Below are 16,938 nucleotides of genomic sequence, written 5' to 3'. Positions count from 1 at the left end.
AAATTAAATCAATGCTGCGCCAGCACGTGACATCTTTTCAAAATGTCCGTGGAGGTCTGCTTTGTCTGCGATATTTTATTATTCGAACAACAAAAAAAACAGATATTTAACTTAATGCATGAATAAAACTAAAATATATTAAATGTAGGAAAATATAAATTGACAGACATTTTCAAAATGCCTACAAAGAGGGGACAAAACCAGATGAATGAATCACAAAATAAATAAAAAACACACCCAAAACGTCTAAGTGTAAAATGTTTTATTTAGATGTTATACTGTGCAACAGTAACAATACAATAGTTGTCCATACAATCGAGCGATACAAATACGCAGAACATGGGAGACATCAAAAAACATTTGTCATCTAGCATGAAATTAAGGGGGGGTTGTTGTTCTGGACATTATTTGACATAATTACTGATTAAATATGCATATATTTCGCTATATACATGGGTGTGTGTGTGGACTTTCTGAACTGCTTGGTTGCTTCAAGAGTTCAGGGATGTCGAGGCTATAAGCAATTGGATTCCACAGCAGCTAAAAAAGTATTTTTTCCCCCCAGTAGCCTACAGCCTAATAAAAGCTCTGTACATTTAGCAGATCTTTCATATGTTTTCTCATAAAATTGTGGGCCCAATACTACAATAGTTGATTCCACATAATATATTGATTATTATATTTCTCTGTGAAACGCTTTCCAAAAGCCAATCGAAAGAACAATAGATGCAACGTTTCAAATATTAGTAAAGCCTATAGGTTTCTACCATGCTTTATCTGACAACAATAGGCTGAAATACACACTTACAAGAGTCAACACATGTATATTCTGATATGGGAAAAAAAGATTAAAATAAAGGAAATAATATAAAGGCCATCTTCAGTCACATCTGTAAAATAAAACATAGCTTTTTGGGGGCTTTCATTTTCAACCATTCATCTATCACCAACATCCCTTTCACCAACTTAATGTCACATCCCTGCTATGTTCCTATTGAAATGCTTCACTTCCACTACTTAAACAGATATCATATATTTATAACAACAACGATAACAAAAAGAGAGCGTCTACAACAATGGAACTACATTGGCATGAAGATAATAGCTGAGCGGTCTGGCGTTGGCTGTCGGCCCGGATTTCAGGCCAGTCATCCCGAGGATGCAGAAGAACCATTCAGCGAGGCCTTCCGTGGTTTTTTTCCAAAGGGGAAGGGTCTGGTAGGGGCTGGGGCTGAGGTGGAGGCTCCATTGACAGGCTTGGAGATGTGGGGGAAGTGTGGGTGTGGGGATTGCACTGGGGTGCCAGGGCTGGGCAAAGAGGAGGAGGTGGAGGGAACAGCGGCAGGGCTGCAGGCTTTGTCACTGGCTGAGTCGCTCTCAGCGGACCGACCAGTGCTGTTCTGGCCCTCCTGCTGCAGATGACTCATCTTCATCTTCTTACAGCTAGGTCTGACGCGGTACTTCAACGGCAAAGGGCCATTCTGAAAAATATTTGTAATACTTAGAGCTACTTTGTCTTAACTTGCAGGGCAATCATGATTTTTTCCTTCATGGACAATAAAGCTTTTGAACTGCGAACTTTCATGCATTCCACACTTTGAAGTAGGCCTAAGAAATATCACAGAGCCAAAGGTTGAAATAAAAAGTCATGCAATAATTTACAACAAAAAAACATTACTTCCAATTTGTTAAAAACGTTTACATTGCCTTTAATTGCATGTTTTTACTAACTTCCCCTTTAATATTATGTTTCTTACCCTTCTCCAGGTGTAGATGTAGGCTATGTCCATTAATGTGTAGTAATCTTTCAGTGGCTCGTCTTCATACATCACTTCAACCTACATTGTAGAAATTACAAAATGATTCATAAAAATAGGCCAAAAAGTACTTATTCTACTGAACTTCCATTGTCCGTCAAGAATTGCTGAATATCTTTGATCTTTTTTATTGTTTCAATAGAAGCATATGAGAGAATGATCTTGCAGTGATATGTACTAATGTTGTTAAATTCATCTTATTTAAAAAATATATATAATAATAATATAACATAGTGATGCAAGAATTATGGCTGCCCTTGTGTCATTTCATATAACCAAACAAATTTTTACCTGATAGGTACAGGGGATGTCCATCTTACTGCGGAGGAACTTCCTCAGGTGCATGATGGTCATGGCTGCTGGACACTGCAGATACCTCTTATTGTTCACCTGGAGGAGGACAGAGCCATTTAGATCAGCTCAAACCTCCATTTTACTACAGACAGAAAACTGAAGCTGTCTGCAGCAAATACACAATAAAATAGCAAGAGAAAGTAATGTAGCTACAGTTAATAAAGAATTTAATTTGAGGGACTTTATATGCAGGTTGATGTTTATTTTCACAAGTCTTGTCCTGGAGGCAGAACTGAGCAATTTGGCTATATTGTAAAAATGTATGCAAAGAAAAATGTGCTTTTTGGTTAAGGTTAGGTTTAAAATCAGATAGGATTTGTAGCTGTGCCAGCTAGTGACCACTCTGCAGAGCTGCCTCCAGAACAAGATTCATGCCGGAAAAAAACAGCTAACCTGCACTTTATACAGTACACTTGTTTACAATAAAGAACATGGAAAATGGAGATGAGACATGCAGTGAGATTTGAAGACAAGCTATTTAAGGGTCCAGATTTAAGAACAATCTTATATCAGAAACCAAGCAATAGGCTCTGTGCAGCAACAGAGTGTAAGAACTATCTGATATGGAATGCTTCTGAGCTTCAGCCGTAGGCGGCCTACCTGTTCTTTAGTCAGTTGGTCCTCAGCCACGCCGGTCTGTTCAGCCCTGAGAAAAACAATGTTAGACTTGTTTTACAAAATGTGTTAGAAAACATCTTGATAATGCACTCAAGATTTTGATGGTTGGAAATTCATGTACAAAAAAAGCAGAACACTGGTAAAACCAAAGTCTCAAAATTAAAATGACTATAGAAAGGAAAACATACACTGTAATGTATTGTAATGAAACAGGCATGGAATGGTGCTCAAACCCTCAACCTTCTGGCCCCAAGCCCAGTGCATCATCGACTGCACCACAAAAGCATGGTCGAGAGGCAACGTCGATATACACACTTATAAACCAGGGTCACTACAGAAAAATAAATAACAAACACAACTGACCTAGATGTAATCATTTAAAAAAAGCCTGTAACAGACTTGTTGACGTACTTGTTGTGATCGAAGAACTCAATGGAGAGGCTGATGATCTCATCGTCTGTGATGATTCTCTTGTCCTCGTCCGCCACCTCCCCTCGATCCTCATTAGACCTTGTCGTAGCTACAGACACAAATGAACAAATTGCATGATTTTTTACAAAAACTTGTAAAACCGTGAAAGTGAGAGCTTAGAAATCCTATCATTATAGGAGAATACTATCAGCTAATATGGAAGTTAATTTTAGTGGCTTTGTAGAGGGAAAACCAATAGAATATTACTGGAGCAGGAAATAAATCAACCATTATTTTTGTTGTTAGAAATAAAACTACTTAATGACAATTCACTTTTTACATCTCCAGTAGACTTGCACCCTATCTGCCCTAGGAAAGAAAGGTCATGAACCCTTTCCTTAACATTTACATTTGAGTCATTTAGCATATGCTCTTATAGGGTAGTTAGGTGAGACAACCACATATCACAGTCATACAAGTTAAAAAAATCTGAAATAAAGCAACTATCAACAAAGAGTGCAGAGACTCACCATCTACAGAAGGGTGATCTGCGTAAAAGTCTCTCCTTCTCTTCATCTCATCTAATGGGAAAGAGAGAAAAAACTGTCACAAATGTTTATTTGAATAGGGATAGAGATACAATTGAAAAATGTAATTATCAATCAGCTGATGCATTGCAACCACATGCTTTAACTATATAGCACCCATTTCCAGAATCAGTCCACAGGTGGGTTTTAAACCATGTTCCAGGGGAGACAAGCCAGCAGCTCCGATTTTAAACAGGATAATCAACCATTCAGGAATAACCATTTAGTAGATACAGAATACATACGTCACAGAGAACAAGACAATGACATGTCTGATGAGAGGGATTTAACACATTCCACTTACTTTTGAAGAGACCAGGGACCAGCTTGTAGACAATGTCTTGTAGGGTTTTGTCAGACCTTGAAGAATGTTCATAATCAGTCATATTTACCCAGAACTCATTGCATGCTATGAGGTTTTAATACATTGACGGATGTTGAGAAAAAGTAGCAACATTTGAATGAAACTAGACCAATCCTTTGATGACATCTAACTGCATTGGGTGGATTGGATAATAGCGAGAAACAGCAGAAATGCGACAAAACAATGCAAGGCTATAGAACAAATGTAAAAGAAACAAAGTGATTAATGACCTTATATTGAGCAGAGGCTTGGTTTTGTGTACTGGCACGTCACAGATGGGGCAATACTTGCTGGTCTCCAGATAGCGCACAATGCACATCTTACAGACTGAAACTCAAGGGGAAAAAACTGGATCAGTTTCTCAGTGGATAACACAATACCCTACAGTCCAACGATGAAAAATGCCTGTTACATTTATCATATAGCGGTTATTCACCCCCCCCCCCCAAACCCTGATTTGCTTTGTAGCATCTAGTGAATTACATAAATAGCCAATGCAATTATGTGAAAAGAGAATGTGAGAGTGAAATTGGTCAACAAAAACTTGAGTAATTAACTAGCTACCTACTAGTGTGAATTTGCAACAGTCATATTTATCATGATTGGTCCAATTCCCATGTCTGCATTCAGCCAAGCGTCACTCACATGAATGGAGACATTCTATAATGGTTGTGGCATCGATGAAGTAGCCACCACATAGCACACACATGAGGTGGGGGTTCAGCTCAGTTATCTTAATTCTGGTCGTTCGATGCATCGTCATGGAAGGAAGATCCCTGCGAGGGACAAAGGAGCAGAGTCACAATCTGACAGGAAGGTAGCCTATATCTTGTTAATGAAAATATAATTTAGACTTGATAAATTGAGGATACTTTTGAGAAGAAAAAAACAGACCGCAACAAAACAGACAGCAACAATGAAAGCCTATCATTGGATCGGGACTACAGATCTTTCACAGCTTGATAAAGTGGTCGTTCATTAAACCGCTTTAAACCCATTTGTAATGATGTTTTGTTGTTCTACTGTTAGAGAAACACCCATACTTTGTGATAATAGTATAATAACCAGGGAAGGGGTTGGTCGTTTTTCAGAAGCTGACCCAAAGGTTGATTGATAGCTAACAATTGGTGGGAGTCGATCCGTGTGGATTTGTCGAGGGCACAGCTACAGCCGAAAGAGCTGCGTTGTCATAAATCAATCCTTTCATTGGGATGGTTCATATAGCCTACCTCCCAGCGCTCCTCTATAGATAGATATGGGAGAACGGAGGTCGTTGGTCGCTCAGGAAATGTGATAGTACCCCAGTCCTATAAAACGAAGAAACGCTGTCGACCTATCCAACCTACACCAGGGTATCTATTCTAAAGCGATTCAGCCTATTAGTGCCAAAACACAGAGGGGTTCTTACTTTCTAATATTGGAACCTGATGATAAGAAACATCATTCCGGCCAATTGCAACATTTCATATCACATTCTTCAATGAATTAATATTTCAACTCTCGAGGATGCGGGAGACCGTAAGCTAATTGACTCGGCGTCAGGTGTAACCACACACACACACACACACTTGGAAAGTCGTACCGTTTCTATGGCAACTTAGGTTCCACTACTTGGCATCTCGCCAGGGTCCAATACGGAGAGATTTGCTTCGCCCAAGATCAGATCACCGCTCGCGTTGATGATGTGACTGCGAATAATATGGAAATAAATATATGTCCTTCCCTCGCGAAGCCAATAGACTACAGTCCGTCCCCGCACCATGGCTGCCATTTTGTAAAGAACGTCTCGCTCGAAAACCATAGTGCAATTCCCGACAGGGTTTAACATTTTTTTCACACCGAAGCATGTTACGTTCAGTTCCTATGCCGCCAACCATATAGGTTACCCATGCTTTGTGCATTAGTTTGGATAAATCTAATCGTTGGCCGTTGCTGGTGTCGTTTCCGTGTGCACGCTGCACAGGCAGCCTGTGTGCACAGCACAGTAGAATAACAACATCACTCGACCAAGTATGTTCTCTGGCCGTATGAAGTTGAAGCCCGAGAGAAACCTCGCCACTGCTCAGCCAACGCGACATGGATTACGAATGAAGTGCCACATAACAGTCTAGTTCAAATAGCCGGCAGGTAACAGCAATGTGGAGTAGAAAGAGGTTTAAAAACGACTGTCTGGAGGGAGGGAAATAATGAAATAAGTTTCACAATATACGTCTAGTTGTGACGCCTTTTTGTAGCCTAGACATCTTTCTTTTTCCCAATGGCTTTTTGTCTTTCTGCCACACATAGGATGCGATCACATGAGCCGTCAGTTAAAACATGGGAATAAATGACTGATTCTGCGTGTCAGATGCTTTTGGCTTCCCTAGCACTAGGAATAAAACTCATGACAAAACAAGAAATAGTGAGATTGGCACTGGGTCATGCCTGCATCAAAGGTGACCCGCGCAATATGTTGCATGGTGGCGCTATGTACATTTAAACGGATTCTGCGTGTAGCCTATGGTTGAAAAAACCCTACGGGGCTTGCAAACAGAACCATCGTCATTTTATAAGGATGCACCTTAGTTCAAATATATATAGAAACACCGATATTGGCTCTGCCAAAAGGCCACTGGTGTGGAATATCCCAGCTCTTCCCGTCAGTAAAAAAAAATATCTTAATAATGTGTATTTGAATGTAACGCAGTGGAGGACCCCACAATGCCATTACAGTGGCTGTCACGCATCGTGTTTGCAATGCAAACAGATAGCCTGTTACGCTATCAATCGATTAACTACTGATGTTTGCACAACTGTTACCACTGGTAATATAGCAGAGCCTTTGTAGAGTAAATGATACCAGGCTTTAACATGCATATTGCATCTGCAAGTATCACCATGGAACACATTTATCCGTACAGGACACAGCCAGACAACAAATAAAGCACTAAATAAAAAAGTAGTTGAGAAACTCATAGAACAGGGTATTATCAATAACGATGTTGGCCAGATTTGCTCCCAATTGCATTCTATCTGCCCTACTGTACTCAGCTCAACCTTCTGGGCCATGAACTGTGTGCTGCATGGTGCAACCCAGGGTTTCTCCATCTGGCTATAATGAATGGCTGAAAATGGGAAGTAGAACAGGCGAGTCCTTCCTCAAAAAATGTGAAGAATCGTCTGTGTATAATCTACATACAATTTACAACATTTTCATGTAGTATGGATAAAGATGCATGTCACATTTTTCTCCATAAGACAGGCTAGTCTTCGAGGGCTGTGGTTGTTTTGGTCTAGATATGCTGCACCAGTCTCTCTATTTTTGGATGGAACCTTAATCTATTCATCAAAGCTAGATTTCCATCACCATTTCAGAAGACTTCCCCACGTGGGAAAGAGGAGGCCTCACTTTATATAATTCATCAAGAACTGGGCAGTCAATGTCGAAATCTCTATTTACCTGGCTGTGCGTTAAAGTTGCATTCCAACATGTATCACAAACAGAAACCTTATATCAACACAAATCAGGCTACACCAGAATTTCAACTAGCACAGGCATTGGCAACCTTAACCCACCCACAGAGGATTTCTGTGAGATTATCAACTGTCAAACAGCGTTAGGCTATTTATCTTTCCCACCAAACAGTTTCCTTCCTCATGACAGAATATCACACTTGATAGACTGGTCATAACAACATTATTAAGAAGGAAAGCATAAAAATATCAGACACCATGGATCCATGCAAACACATTTCAAACCATTCAAGCAACAGTATATTCCACCACGGTGCAAACCGTCAAACATGTCTGATCTTTGCATGGTTGGTTTTTACGCATACTCCTGCTTTATAAACTTGTTATGCGCCATTGTGAGTTAACGGTCAGATTGTTGGATCCAATTGTGGGAGGAAAAAATTACAAATCCTCAAAAAACTAAATGTTGACAGATGGAGGGACATAGCCTGCGCAATAAAGTCGTGACGAAACTCAATAGTAAATATATGCCTTTTACAGATAATTCAAAGATGGTTGGCTAATTGGGAGGACCCTTGTTCTGAATCAGTCAATGGACCTTTGTACCATCTTGACATGATGGTAACAAAAATCTGAAAATTGGTTTATGCATGATTAATGTACGCCAATATCGTTCCTTTGTCAACTTGCGTGTAGACCTATACATTCAAATCCTTCTTTAACAACTAACTGATCGTGCTGATATTTCAGTAAATCATTTAAATGGTTTACCCTCCACCAGGCTACAGAGGACCGGTTCAACAAGAGGGAAGTTAAGTTAATAAAATCAACACTTGATGACATGTGCGTAATGCAACCACACTGATCTATCCCCAACATCCAAAAGATCCCATTTCTATAAAATGGGGACAGTATATGGAACCAAACCAACCAGGAGAACCATTGGACTGTGTGCTGCCGTAAACACCTCACCAATCTCGGTCTTGTTCGATTGAGATCACTGGCTTTGTGGAAATCTAACCAACGTCACGGAAACACTCTCAATGGACACTCATAAGAGATAATTACATTAAATACTAAAGAATTCAATGTGCTGGTCTGTTGGGCGCAAAACCAAGGCTTGCGCAAGAAGGGAACACAATTTTAGAAGCAGTGCGAGGACAGAGCTCTACGTCCGTGAGTGCGAGACACCGTCAAAGCCCCATCCACCACGGGCTGGAAACGCATTTAAACCCGCAGAAAAACACATATACGCGGCGAAAACTTAATCGTTATTCATCTGTTGGTAAGAAAATATATCGAATAATACATACCTAGAGACTTGGCTGGCGATCAGCGATATTGGAGACGGAGAGACAATGAAAGTTAGGAGGCGATCAGCAGAAAATGAATACGAGCTCAGCCGCCATCTTGAAACAAGCTGCAGACGCTGTCAATTGCAGAGAGCGCCAGGCAACCCGGGGCTCATTTCAGATGCGTAAAATTCGTAGTGTTCTCCTTCTATGCACTTTGGGCGCGTAGTGTCCTCTGTTGTCTAATATTTCAGACTTTTGGCTGTGCGTTCCGAACGGTGTGTTTGTGTTCCTAATGAGTCTCTTCGAAAAATGCAGCAGTGTGGCTCAGTGGAAACTGACACCGTCCCCAAAATGGCTTGTAGTTCGACCGCCCCGCTTTGGTCACGTGGTATCATTCCTTAAGGGTGGCCTGGAAATTAGTGTCGGTGTATTCCGGGGGCTCGCCAATTCACGATGCTTCGTAAAATGACACAAAGAATGTGTTATCCAAAGCCCATCATGATCTCGTAATTTGCTTCAAACGTTGTAGTTGTGTCACTCAAGATATCACGGATGTTTCTAAACAATAGCCAGTGTGCGTTTTTCCAACCACGTTTCTATTATGTGCCTCTGCTGTGTCCCTTTCCAAAGACATGAGCTTGGCAAAATGCGTCTTTGTCATACATGCGTTGGTTAGGATACACTTCCCAAAGCCGATAGAAAGCTGGGGTTACTGTGTTGATATTCCATGGCAAACGACCCCATACAATACTAATTCATGATCGTACTGAAGACGGGGACATTTAGGAAATGAAAGCATCGGTAATAGGTCGGCTACTATAGGAGGCTCTGTACGTAAACTACATGCGGTTCTGTTCCCTCTGGTGAGCCGCAATATAATTTAACTAATGCATTGCCACCAGTTTGTAAACTAGATATGACACATTATACTAATCTTCAGCACGATATTCTCTCCAATTTTGATAATTTATTTGCCACAAACATACCCCTTCACCGTTATGTGGCAGTGGAAAAATCTATTTCCAAGTCAAAAATTCCTATCAGTCGGAGACTTCATAGACTACACATCTAGAGTTGATATGAACTATGCATTGGACTATGGGGACACACGAATGCTATATAGCTTACTTTAATATAATTTGGCTTTTATTTTATGCCTGCAAATTACCATGCATGCATTGAACTGTTTTATTGACAAAAATAGGCCTACATCATTGAACGGATACAAATATTAAATGACGAATGAAATGAGTATAAAATACAAGGCGGATATCAACGCCGCTTGAAATCGCTGAACTTCAGTGCTTTCAGGAGATGAAGGAAGCAGAGGAGATCACGTGAGAAACCGGATTCCACTGTTGGAGCAGGCTAGGCTCACAACTGCATAGCCCTCAAGACTCTTGGCAGCGTCTTTTATCTTTCCCACCAAATCCTGAAAACAAAGTCACATACACAGTCGGTACTCTTCCAAACAGAGAATGCCGGAAAGTTTGAATCACACAACATTTAATAGTTTCCCCTCACGTACTGGAGGAGTTTGGAGCACTGTTGAGTGTAAATTATAACCTTGCCTCAGTCTGAATCCTGTCAATTAGATTACCAGGATAGTTTGCACTGAAACCTGTCAGGGTGAGAGTCAATTCCATTTAAATGCATAAACGGAATATTCATCACAGTAGGCCGGAGTACAATTCGTTCATTTGTGAATATATTGTTGATTAATTCTAAGGATGTTCAGGTCAACTGAAATGTAATGCAACCGTTCTGGTTCACCTCATACCCAAAAGAAGGATAGATAGTGTTCCCGAACATACACATTACCAAACTTCCTTCCTCAGAACTGTGTCTTGGCAACAGGGTAAAAACATTTCTAAATCATTTTTCTCTGGCCCCTATTTCAATACTCTTAAACTAGCCATGAAGCGATAGCTACTGCAGGACGTTAAAGCAGACAACCTCAAGTCACAGTGAAGATAGGGGTCTACATGTTTACGTCGAACTCAATTGAGGAAAAGTAAAAATAACATGTAACAAATTGACTTTTTTAGGATAAGTTCATAGATCGAAACATCACTGCCTGCCCTGTCACTCAGCGGTTATGCTTATTTCTTGGCATCAGTATTCACACAGAAAGTAATGGATGGAAATACAAAAATACACAATTCGAGTGAATATTGAAAGAAATACGAAACTCTTTTTCTGTTAATTAAAAAAAAAAATTGTTTAACAAATGTGTAAAAAAAAAGAAATAGTCTGCAGAACACTATTGAATGAGATTACTGCACATAGATTAAAATACACTGGAGCTATTTGCAAATTCAGGTTTTAATCTCTGCTCAATGTGGCAGAAGTACATCTAAAACACAGAACACTGTTGAAAGACATGCTATTCAAGAAAAAGTTTAATAATCATTTAACAAACATCAAATAGAACTAACATGACTTTATTTGTACTCATTCACGTGGACCTAACAGCTAGCCAATAATTATATACAGATCTGTAAAGTATGCTGATTTGGAAATACAGTGTAGGCTATCTATTTAAATCAATTGCCACGTTCAAGAGTGCATGTAAAACATTATCACAGACTTTCTGTGAAATTACCTTATTCAACTAATGGTGAACCCCACATTATATATAGGCTGCAACAAAACATTAGCTACCTGAAGTTGTTCCATAGTGCAGCTTTAATGGACCTCTTCCGACGATCCTCCGTTGTTGGTATTCTGTAAAAGTATAGGCTTACGTTTGTAATGATGACACGTTTAACAGACTCAAAACAGTTTTAGATCATTGGGTTCTGGAAAGGGACATACCTCAAGGTTTAATGAAATCAGATAGGACGGCTCGTTGACCTTATGCACATGCCCGTTCTGTCATGGAAACAAAATATGTTAGGGCTACGAAGTAACCAGAAGACCTCTAAACCATAATTATCTGATTCTATTGTAGTTTATTATTACCAACCAATACCTTGATAAGGTACTCCAGACGCCATGACACGTCGTTGATATGAGGAGGGCATCTCCCTATACTAAAAGGACAACCAAAATACAGATTTACCAATGGGCTACAGATGCACACAATAGGCCTATATTAAACAAATATATTTACAAGGCAAGAAGCATGCATACAGGAACTCATGAATACCGATTTATATAGGCTGTTCAACGGTAACCTTACGCATTAAAAACCTTTGTTCATTTAACCCAGAGTCATTCCACATATTAGGCTAAGTGATCATATTACGTGTGTTAAAATCAAACAGCAAAACATCTTGTCGCGGATGGAGCCCTATGGGGAACAGGGCAACACTTTTCAGCATTCTGAAGCTTGGTTGTCAGGAGGGAGACAAAAGGGGACAATCGTGGTGATTAATTACAATGTAAAAGCAACTATCAATGCGCTACAAACAAACGCTCATCGTAAAAGAACTGCGCTTTCTCCAAGGAAAATAAACCGATTCAAAGTTTGTGAAACAAATTGTCATGTCACATTTGCAGGTTAATTCACTAATCTTAAAACGGTTAAGAGATCATACATCGTCAAAATACGTCACAAATAAATGTGACCCGAGTTAGGCTAGGTCCATTCCCTAGTCTGCTGCACTCTATGAAAGTGAAGCATAAAACAATTGGAAGAGATAGTCAGCACATTGATAATTTCTATAAACTTTTTGTAGCTCAGCTGGATGAGCATGGTGCTTGTAAAGCCAGGGTAGTGGGTTTGATTCCCAGGATCACCCATATGTACAATTTATGCATGCATGACTAAGTGACTTTGGATAAAAGCATCTGCTAAATAATACACACACACACACACACAGGACAAAAATATAAAAGCAACATGCAACAATTTCTAAGATTTTACTGAATTACAGTTCATATGAGTGAATCAGTAAATTGAAATAAATTCTATGATTTCAAATGACTGGGAATACAGACATGCCCCTGTTGGTCACATATACCTTTCAAAAAAATTGCCATTGATAAAATACAATTGTGTTCGTTGTCAGTAGTGCCCATACCATTACCCAACCATGGAGCACTCTGTTCACATCATTGACATCAGCAAACCTCTCTCCCCACACAACAGCATACATGTGGTCCACGATTGTGAGGCCAGTTGGATGTACTGTCAAATTCTCTAAAATGTTGGAGGCGGCTTATGGTAGAAAAATTATCATTCAATAATCTGGCAACAGCTCTGGTGGCCCTTCCTGCAGTCAGCATGTCAATTGCACACTCCCTCAAAATTGAGACATCTGTGGCATTGTGTTGTGTGACAAAACTACACATTTTAGAGTGGCCCTTTATTGTAAACTAATTTGTGCACAAAATGTGAGAAAAGCTTTGTGTGCATATTGAAAATGTCTGGGATCTTTTATTTCAGCTCATGAAACATGGGACCAACACTTTACATGTTGTGTTTATATTTTTGTTCAGTGAGCTAATTCTGTCAAATAACTGCAAATAATGCAAAGCAAGATTATTAAATTGACTCATCTATATTTCCTGATGACACACCAAAAGCTTTCAAACAAAAATCGGTGGTTCATTTAAAATGTAACTGTTCAATACATTTGAAATAAAAACCATAAAACTGTTGTTACCCAACTTCAAACAAACTTTAATTATATATAATTTTTAAAAACTATATTGTTTTATTGTTCACATTTTTTTTAGGCTGCACTTGATGTTTCAATGGGGATGGATGTGTGTATTGGGGAAGATATATAATATTACTGGAAAAGTTCAATAGCGTGGATTTATAACATTTGTAGATCTACAGATGTTAATGAAGTGTAAACTGCATGGTCAACATGATATTCCATGAGCCATATAGAGAACCCATAACAAAAATGTAGGGCTCCGATAAGGTCTTGTCTGTGTCTGCATTGTTGTCATGTGTTAGGAAGTGACTATGTTCCCACAGTTTACAAAATACTATCTCTGTACTGTGGTGACCCAGAAGCCGTTCTGTACAAACAGACAATGTAGTGTTTTATATTTAAATCTAATACTTTAAAATCAAGTATATTTGTCCAGTCAACACTTTAGCCACAATAACCCCATAGTCATGAATTGTTATGGCATTTCAAATAGGCTGACTGGAAATGAAAACATCAGAAAAAGTTACCCTGACAAATAGAATTTCCACATCACTTTTATATTTCTGGAGAACGAAGAGTCCGTTTGGGGTTGAGATCTGGAATGGATTTGCATTTCTTTGCAATAAGGTAATTAATATGTTATAAAAAATAATAAGGTAGTCATCACCTGGTATGCGATGTAGAATACATATGTTCTCTCCGCATCAAACCTAACATCCTCCAGGCACAAGCTGTAATGACAAAATCAGCTCCATCATTTATCAATATATTCATCATAATTAAGTCCCTTTCACCTCATGTAGGCCTACGGATTTAATTTAGCAGGTGAAGTGGAATGCTCTTGATAACAGAGTGCTCCACACTCACACTTGACTTCTTCTACTACTTGGACTAACTTTGCTGATAGCTACTATATTGAAGAAAAATGTACTTACTATGACAGATATGTAGTTGTCCCACCTAGCTGTTTTAAAATGGGCAATTCCACCGCTTTTCAACCTAATTTTCATTATCTCCAGCACAATACCAGTGTGTACATATGCATGTGAAAATTGTGTATTTAGACATTTTGTAGAAAACAATAAAGTTCAAAAGTTCAACTCGATGAAATGATCAAAGTTATAACATTTATAACAGTGATTTTCAAACAGATTTACAGTGATGTTGGGAGCAAGAAAACTGCAATGAGTTTCTAATCAGAGGGAGTTTTCCCCCCACTTTTAATCATACCTTGTGATAACACAAGCTAGGTTTCAATTCACGACTGATTTTCATGCAAATATTCTAAAATCCACATAAAGAAAATGAAAAGGACCACTTAACTTGGATATGATTGTTATTTCAATATTTACACAAAAAACATATCCATTTCTGACATACTTAACAAAAATATCCCACAATGTCAAAGGAACAAGTTATCTGTCTGCTTTTATGAAACTGTACCAAAACTGTCAGTTTCCATCACAGCTGTCCTGATTTGTTTTGGTATAAAGTATGACTTTACTCACATAAAAGTGTAGATGGAAACATTCTTCTCTTTAACCATTTTTAGGGCCCTTGTCTTTTTAACCACAGATCATAGACACGTGCTGTTTTCACATATGTAGACACTGGTTTGGTGCTGAGATAATAAATAGGGGCTTGAAAAGTGGCAGAATTGCCCTTTAAGATGAATGCACTACCTGTAAGTCACTCTGGTAAGAGCGTCTGTTAAATGACAAATGTATTATTTTCTAAACTTGACCCTAGTCTCTGGGGGATGAGATTAATTATTTAATAACTTCAGAGAGGTCAACCTCCATTAACAATAATATAGCAGGACAAACCAAGCGTTACCTTATAGTGGATTTGTCCACGTTTTGTTTGACCCCCTCCAGTATGCAGTTGGTGGCAGATCAATTCAGGTTGATCTATGATCAGAAAAAAACATTGACCAGTTATTTATTCATCACATATATCATAAAGAAAAACAAACTCAAACTAAATAAATATTTTTTTTTAATGAAAAAAATAGCTAAATATATTTTGAGAGGATTTTTCCTTTAACTGTAGCCGAATGTCTCGGCAAGCTTTTATAGTGGGTCTAATTAAACAATAAGGCACGAGCAGTTTATAAGGTTAGCATTTTATAATAGCAATATGGCACCTTGGAGGTCCGTGGTATATGGTCATTATACCACGGCTAAGGGCTCTATACAGGTACTCCGCATTACGTCCTACATAAGAACAGCCCTTAGCCGTGATATATTGGCCATATACCCCCTCATGCCTTATTGTTTAATTAAAGTATATCATCTAGTTCTAATAACCTAAACGTTTATACATACAAAGGGACGCAAATTACTAACAGCAAGGTGCGTACACGAACACACACACACACACACATACAATGAATTAAACAATTTAGGCTACGACTAGAAATATATGATTAAAATCCCATTTAGTCACTAGGGAGCACCTTTTTAGTTCCAGATTGCTTCCTACATTTTCTAACCTATATATATTTTTAAACTGTAGCCTAGCCTGCATTCTCAGTTATTTATTATTTAACTAGGTAAGTCAGTTAAAAACAAATTCTTATTTACAATGACGGCCTATCGGGGAACAGTTCAGGGGCAGAACGACAGATCTTTAACTTGTCAGTTCGGGGATTTGACCCAGCAACCTTTCGGTTACTGGCCCAAAGTTCTAACCACTAACTTTGGCTACCTGCCGCCCCAAAATTGCTACTACTTGGTGAGCAAACTCACTGTTCGCCTGGGTACACGTTGTTGTAGCCTGATCAATAGTCATATTTCCTATAACTACCACTTGAAACATAAAAGATGCTAACACTGTTACATTTGATTCATTTCAGATCCACGGGTGTTAAAAAAATATATCGTGCATTCCACATTTTTCAAAACGAGCCTTCAGGTCAAACTGGGAAGAAACCGGAAGCTTTGAAAGAAGCAGAAATAAAAGGCGACGGTGGAGAGAGAGCAGGCTTACCGAGAACACTACGGTCGGCATGGGCGGTTAGCGAGCTGCGAAAGGTTAATTATATCAACACAGAGGATGTCTTCAGGTCGAAAAGCGACGGGTCTGCTAGAGACTGCAGCCCTTTCTGCACCGACTCAGACAACTCCATTTTGAAACAGAAACAACCCACGAAACCGGATCACGTGACGTAATCAGCTGACACTGCATGCAGGGGAGAGGGCAAAGCTCACATAGCGTTCATTCACCGCTCGTGGTGGAGTGAAAAAAAATCTACAGCTCCACAATGTATCGCGTCTGTTTGTTTCATTTAGGCTACAGTATCTTTCATTGAGAACAAAATAAATAAATATAGGCATAGTTTATATAGGTCTAAATCATTTGCAGGAGTGGGCATGTGAGGCTACAGGATGGAGCCACTGCATATTTTTTTGCATCATCAAATCA

The 16,938-nt window shown here is 39.1% G+C and overlaps 1 protein-coding gene across 2 annotated transcripts; it reads right to left on the bottom strand.

Moving 5' to 3' along the window:
* Positions 1-247: 247 nt before the first annotated feature.
* On the bottom strand, positions 248-16,662 carry bmi1a (bmi1 polycomb ring finger oncogene 1a). Of its 2 annotated transcripts, XM_024374545.2 has the most exons (15): positions 16,504-16,662; positions 15,349-15,422; positions 14,180-14,243; positions 11,874-11,934; positions 11,717-11,773; positions 11,564-11,626; positions 4,797-4,927; positions 4,382-4,478; positions 4,092-4,147; positions 3,731-3,781; positions 3,201-3,309; positions 2,772-2,817; positions 2,109-2,207; positions 1,758-1,838; positions 248-1,481 (listed from the first exon to the last, which is right to left on the bottom strand). In XM_024374545.2, the coding sequence occupies exons 7-15, from the start codon at positions 4,912-4,914 to the stop codon at positions 1,149-1,151; spliced, it is 990 nt and encodes a 329-aa protein (XP_024230313.1). In that variant the 5' UTR covers positions 4,915-4,927; positions 11,564-11,626; positions 11,717-11,773; positions 11,874-11,934; positions 14,180-14,243; positions 15,349-15,422; positions 16,504-16,662; the 3' UTR covers positions 248-1,148. The 2 variants fall into 2 exon arrangements, with proteins under 2 accessions (XP_024230313.1, XP_024230312.1); XM_024374544.2 differs by lacking the exons at positions 11,564-11,626; positions 11,717-11,773; positions 11,874-11,934; ... (1 more) ...; positions 15,349-15,422; positions 16,504-16,662 and adding an exon at positions 8,918-9,274.
* Positions 16,663-16,938: the final 276 nt, after the last annotated feature.

The sequence above is a fragment of the Oncorhynchus tshawytscha genome, linkage group LG16, assembly GCF_018296145.1.
Source record: "Oncorhynchus tshawytscha isolate Ot180627B linkage group LG16, Otsh_v2.0, whole genome shotgun sequence".
NCBI classification, from domain to species: domain Eukaryota; kingdom Metazoa; phylum Chordata; class Actinopteri; order Salmoniformes; family Salmonidae; genus Oncorhynchus; species Oncorhynchus tshawytscha.
This window is presented reverse-complemented; position numbering and strand designations above follow the sequence as displayed.

Excerpts from the sequence above, each read along its gene's own strand:
- bmi1a (XM_024374545.2), bottom strand. The coding sequence starts at position 4,914 with ATGACGATGCATCGAACGACCAGAATTAAGATAACTGAGCTGAACCCC. Across the intron at positions 2,208-2,771 it reads ACCAACTGACTAAAGAACAG|GTGAACAATAAGAGGTATCT; the intron begins GTAGGCCGCCTA and ends GTCCTCCTCCAG. Across the intron at positions 1,482-1,757 it reads ACATCTACACCTGGAGAAGG|AATGGCCCTTTGCCGTTGAA; the intron begins GTAAGAAACATA and ends AATATTTTTCAG.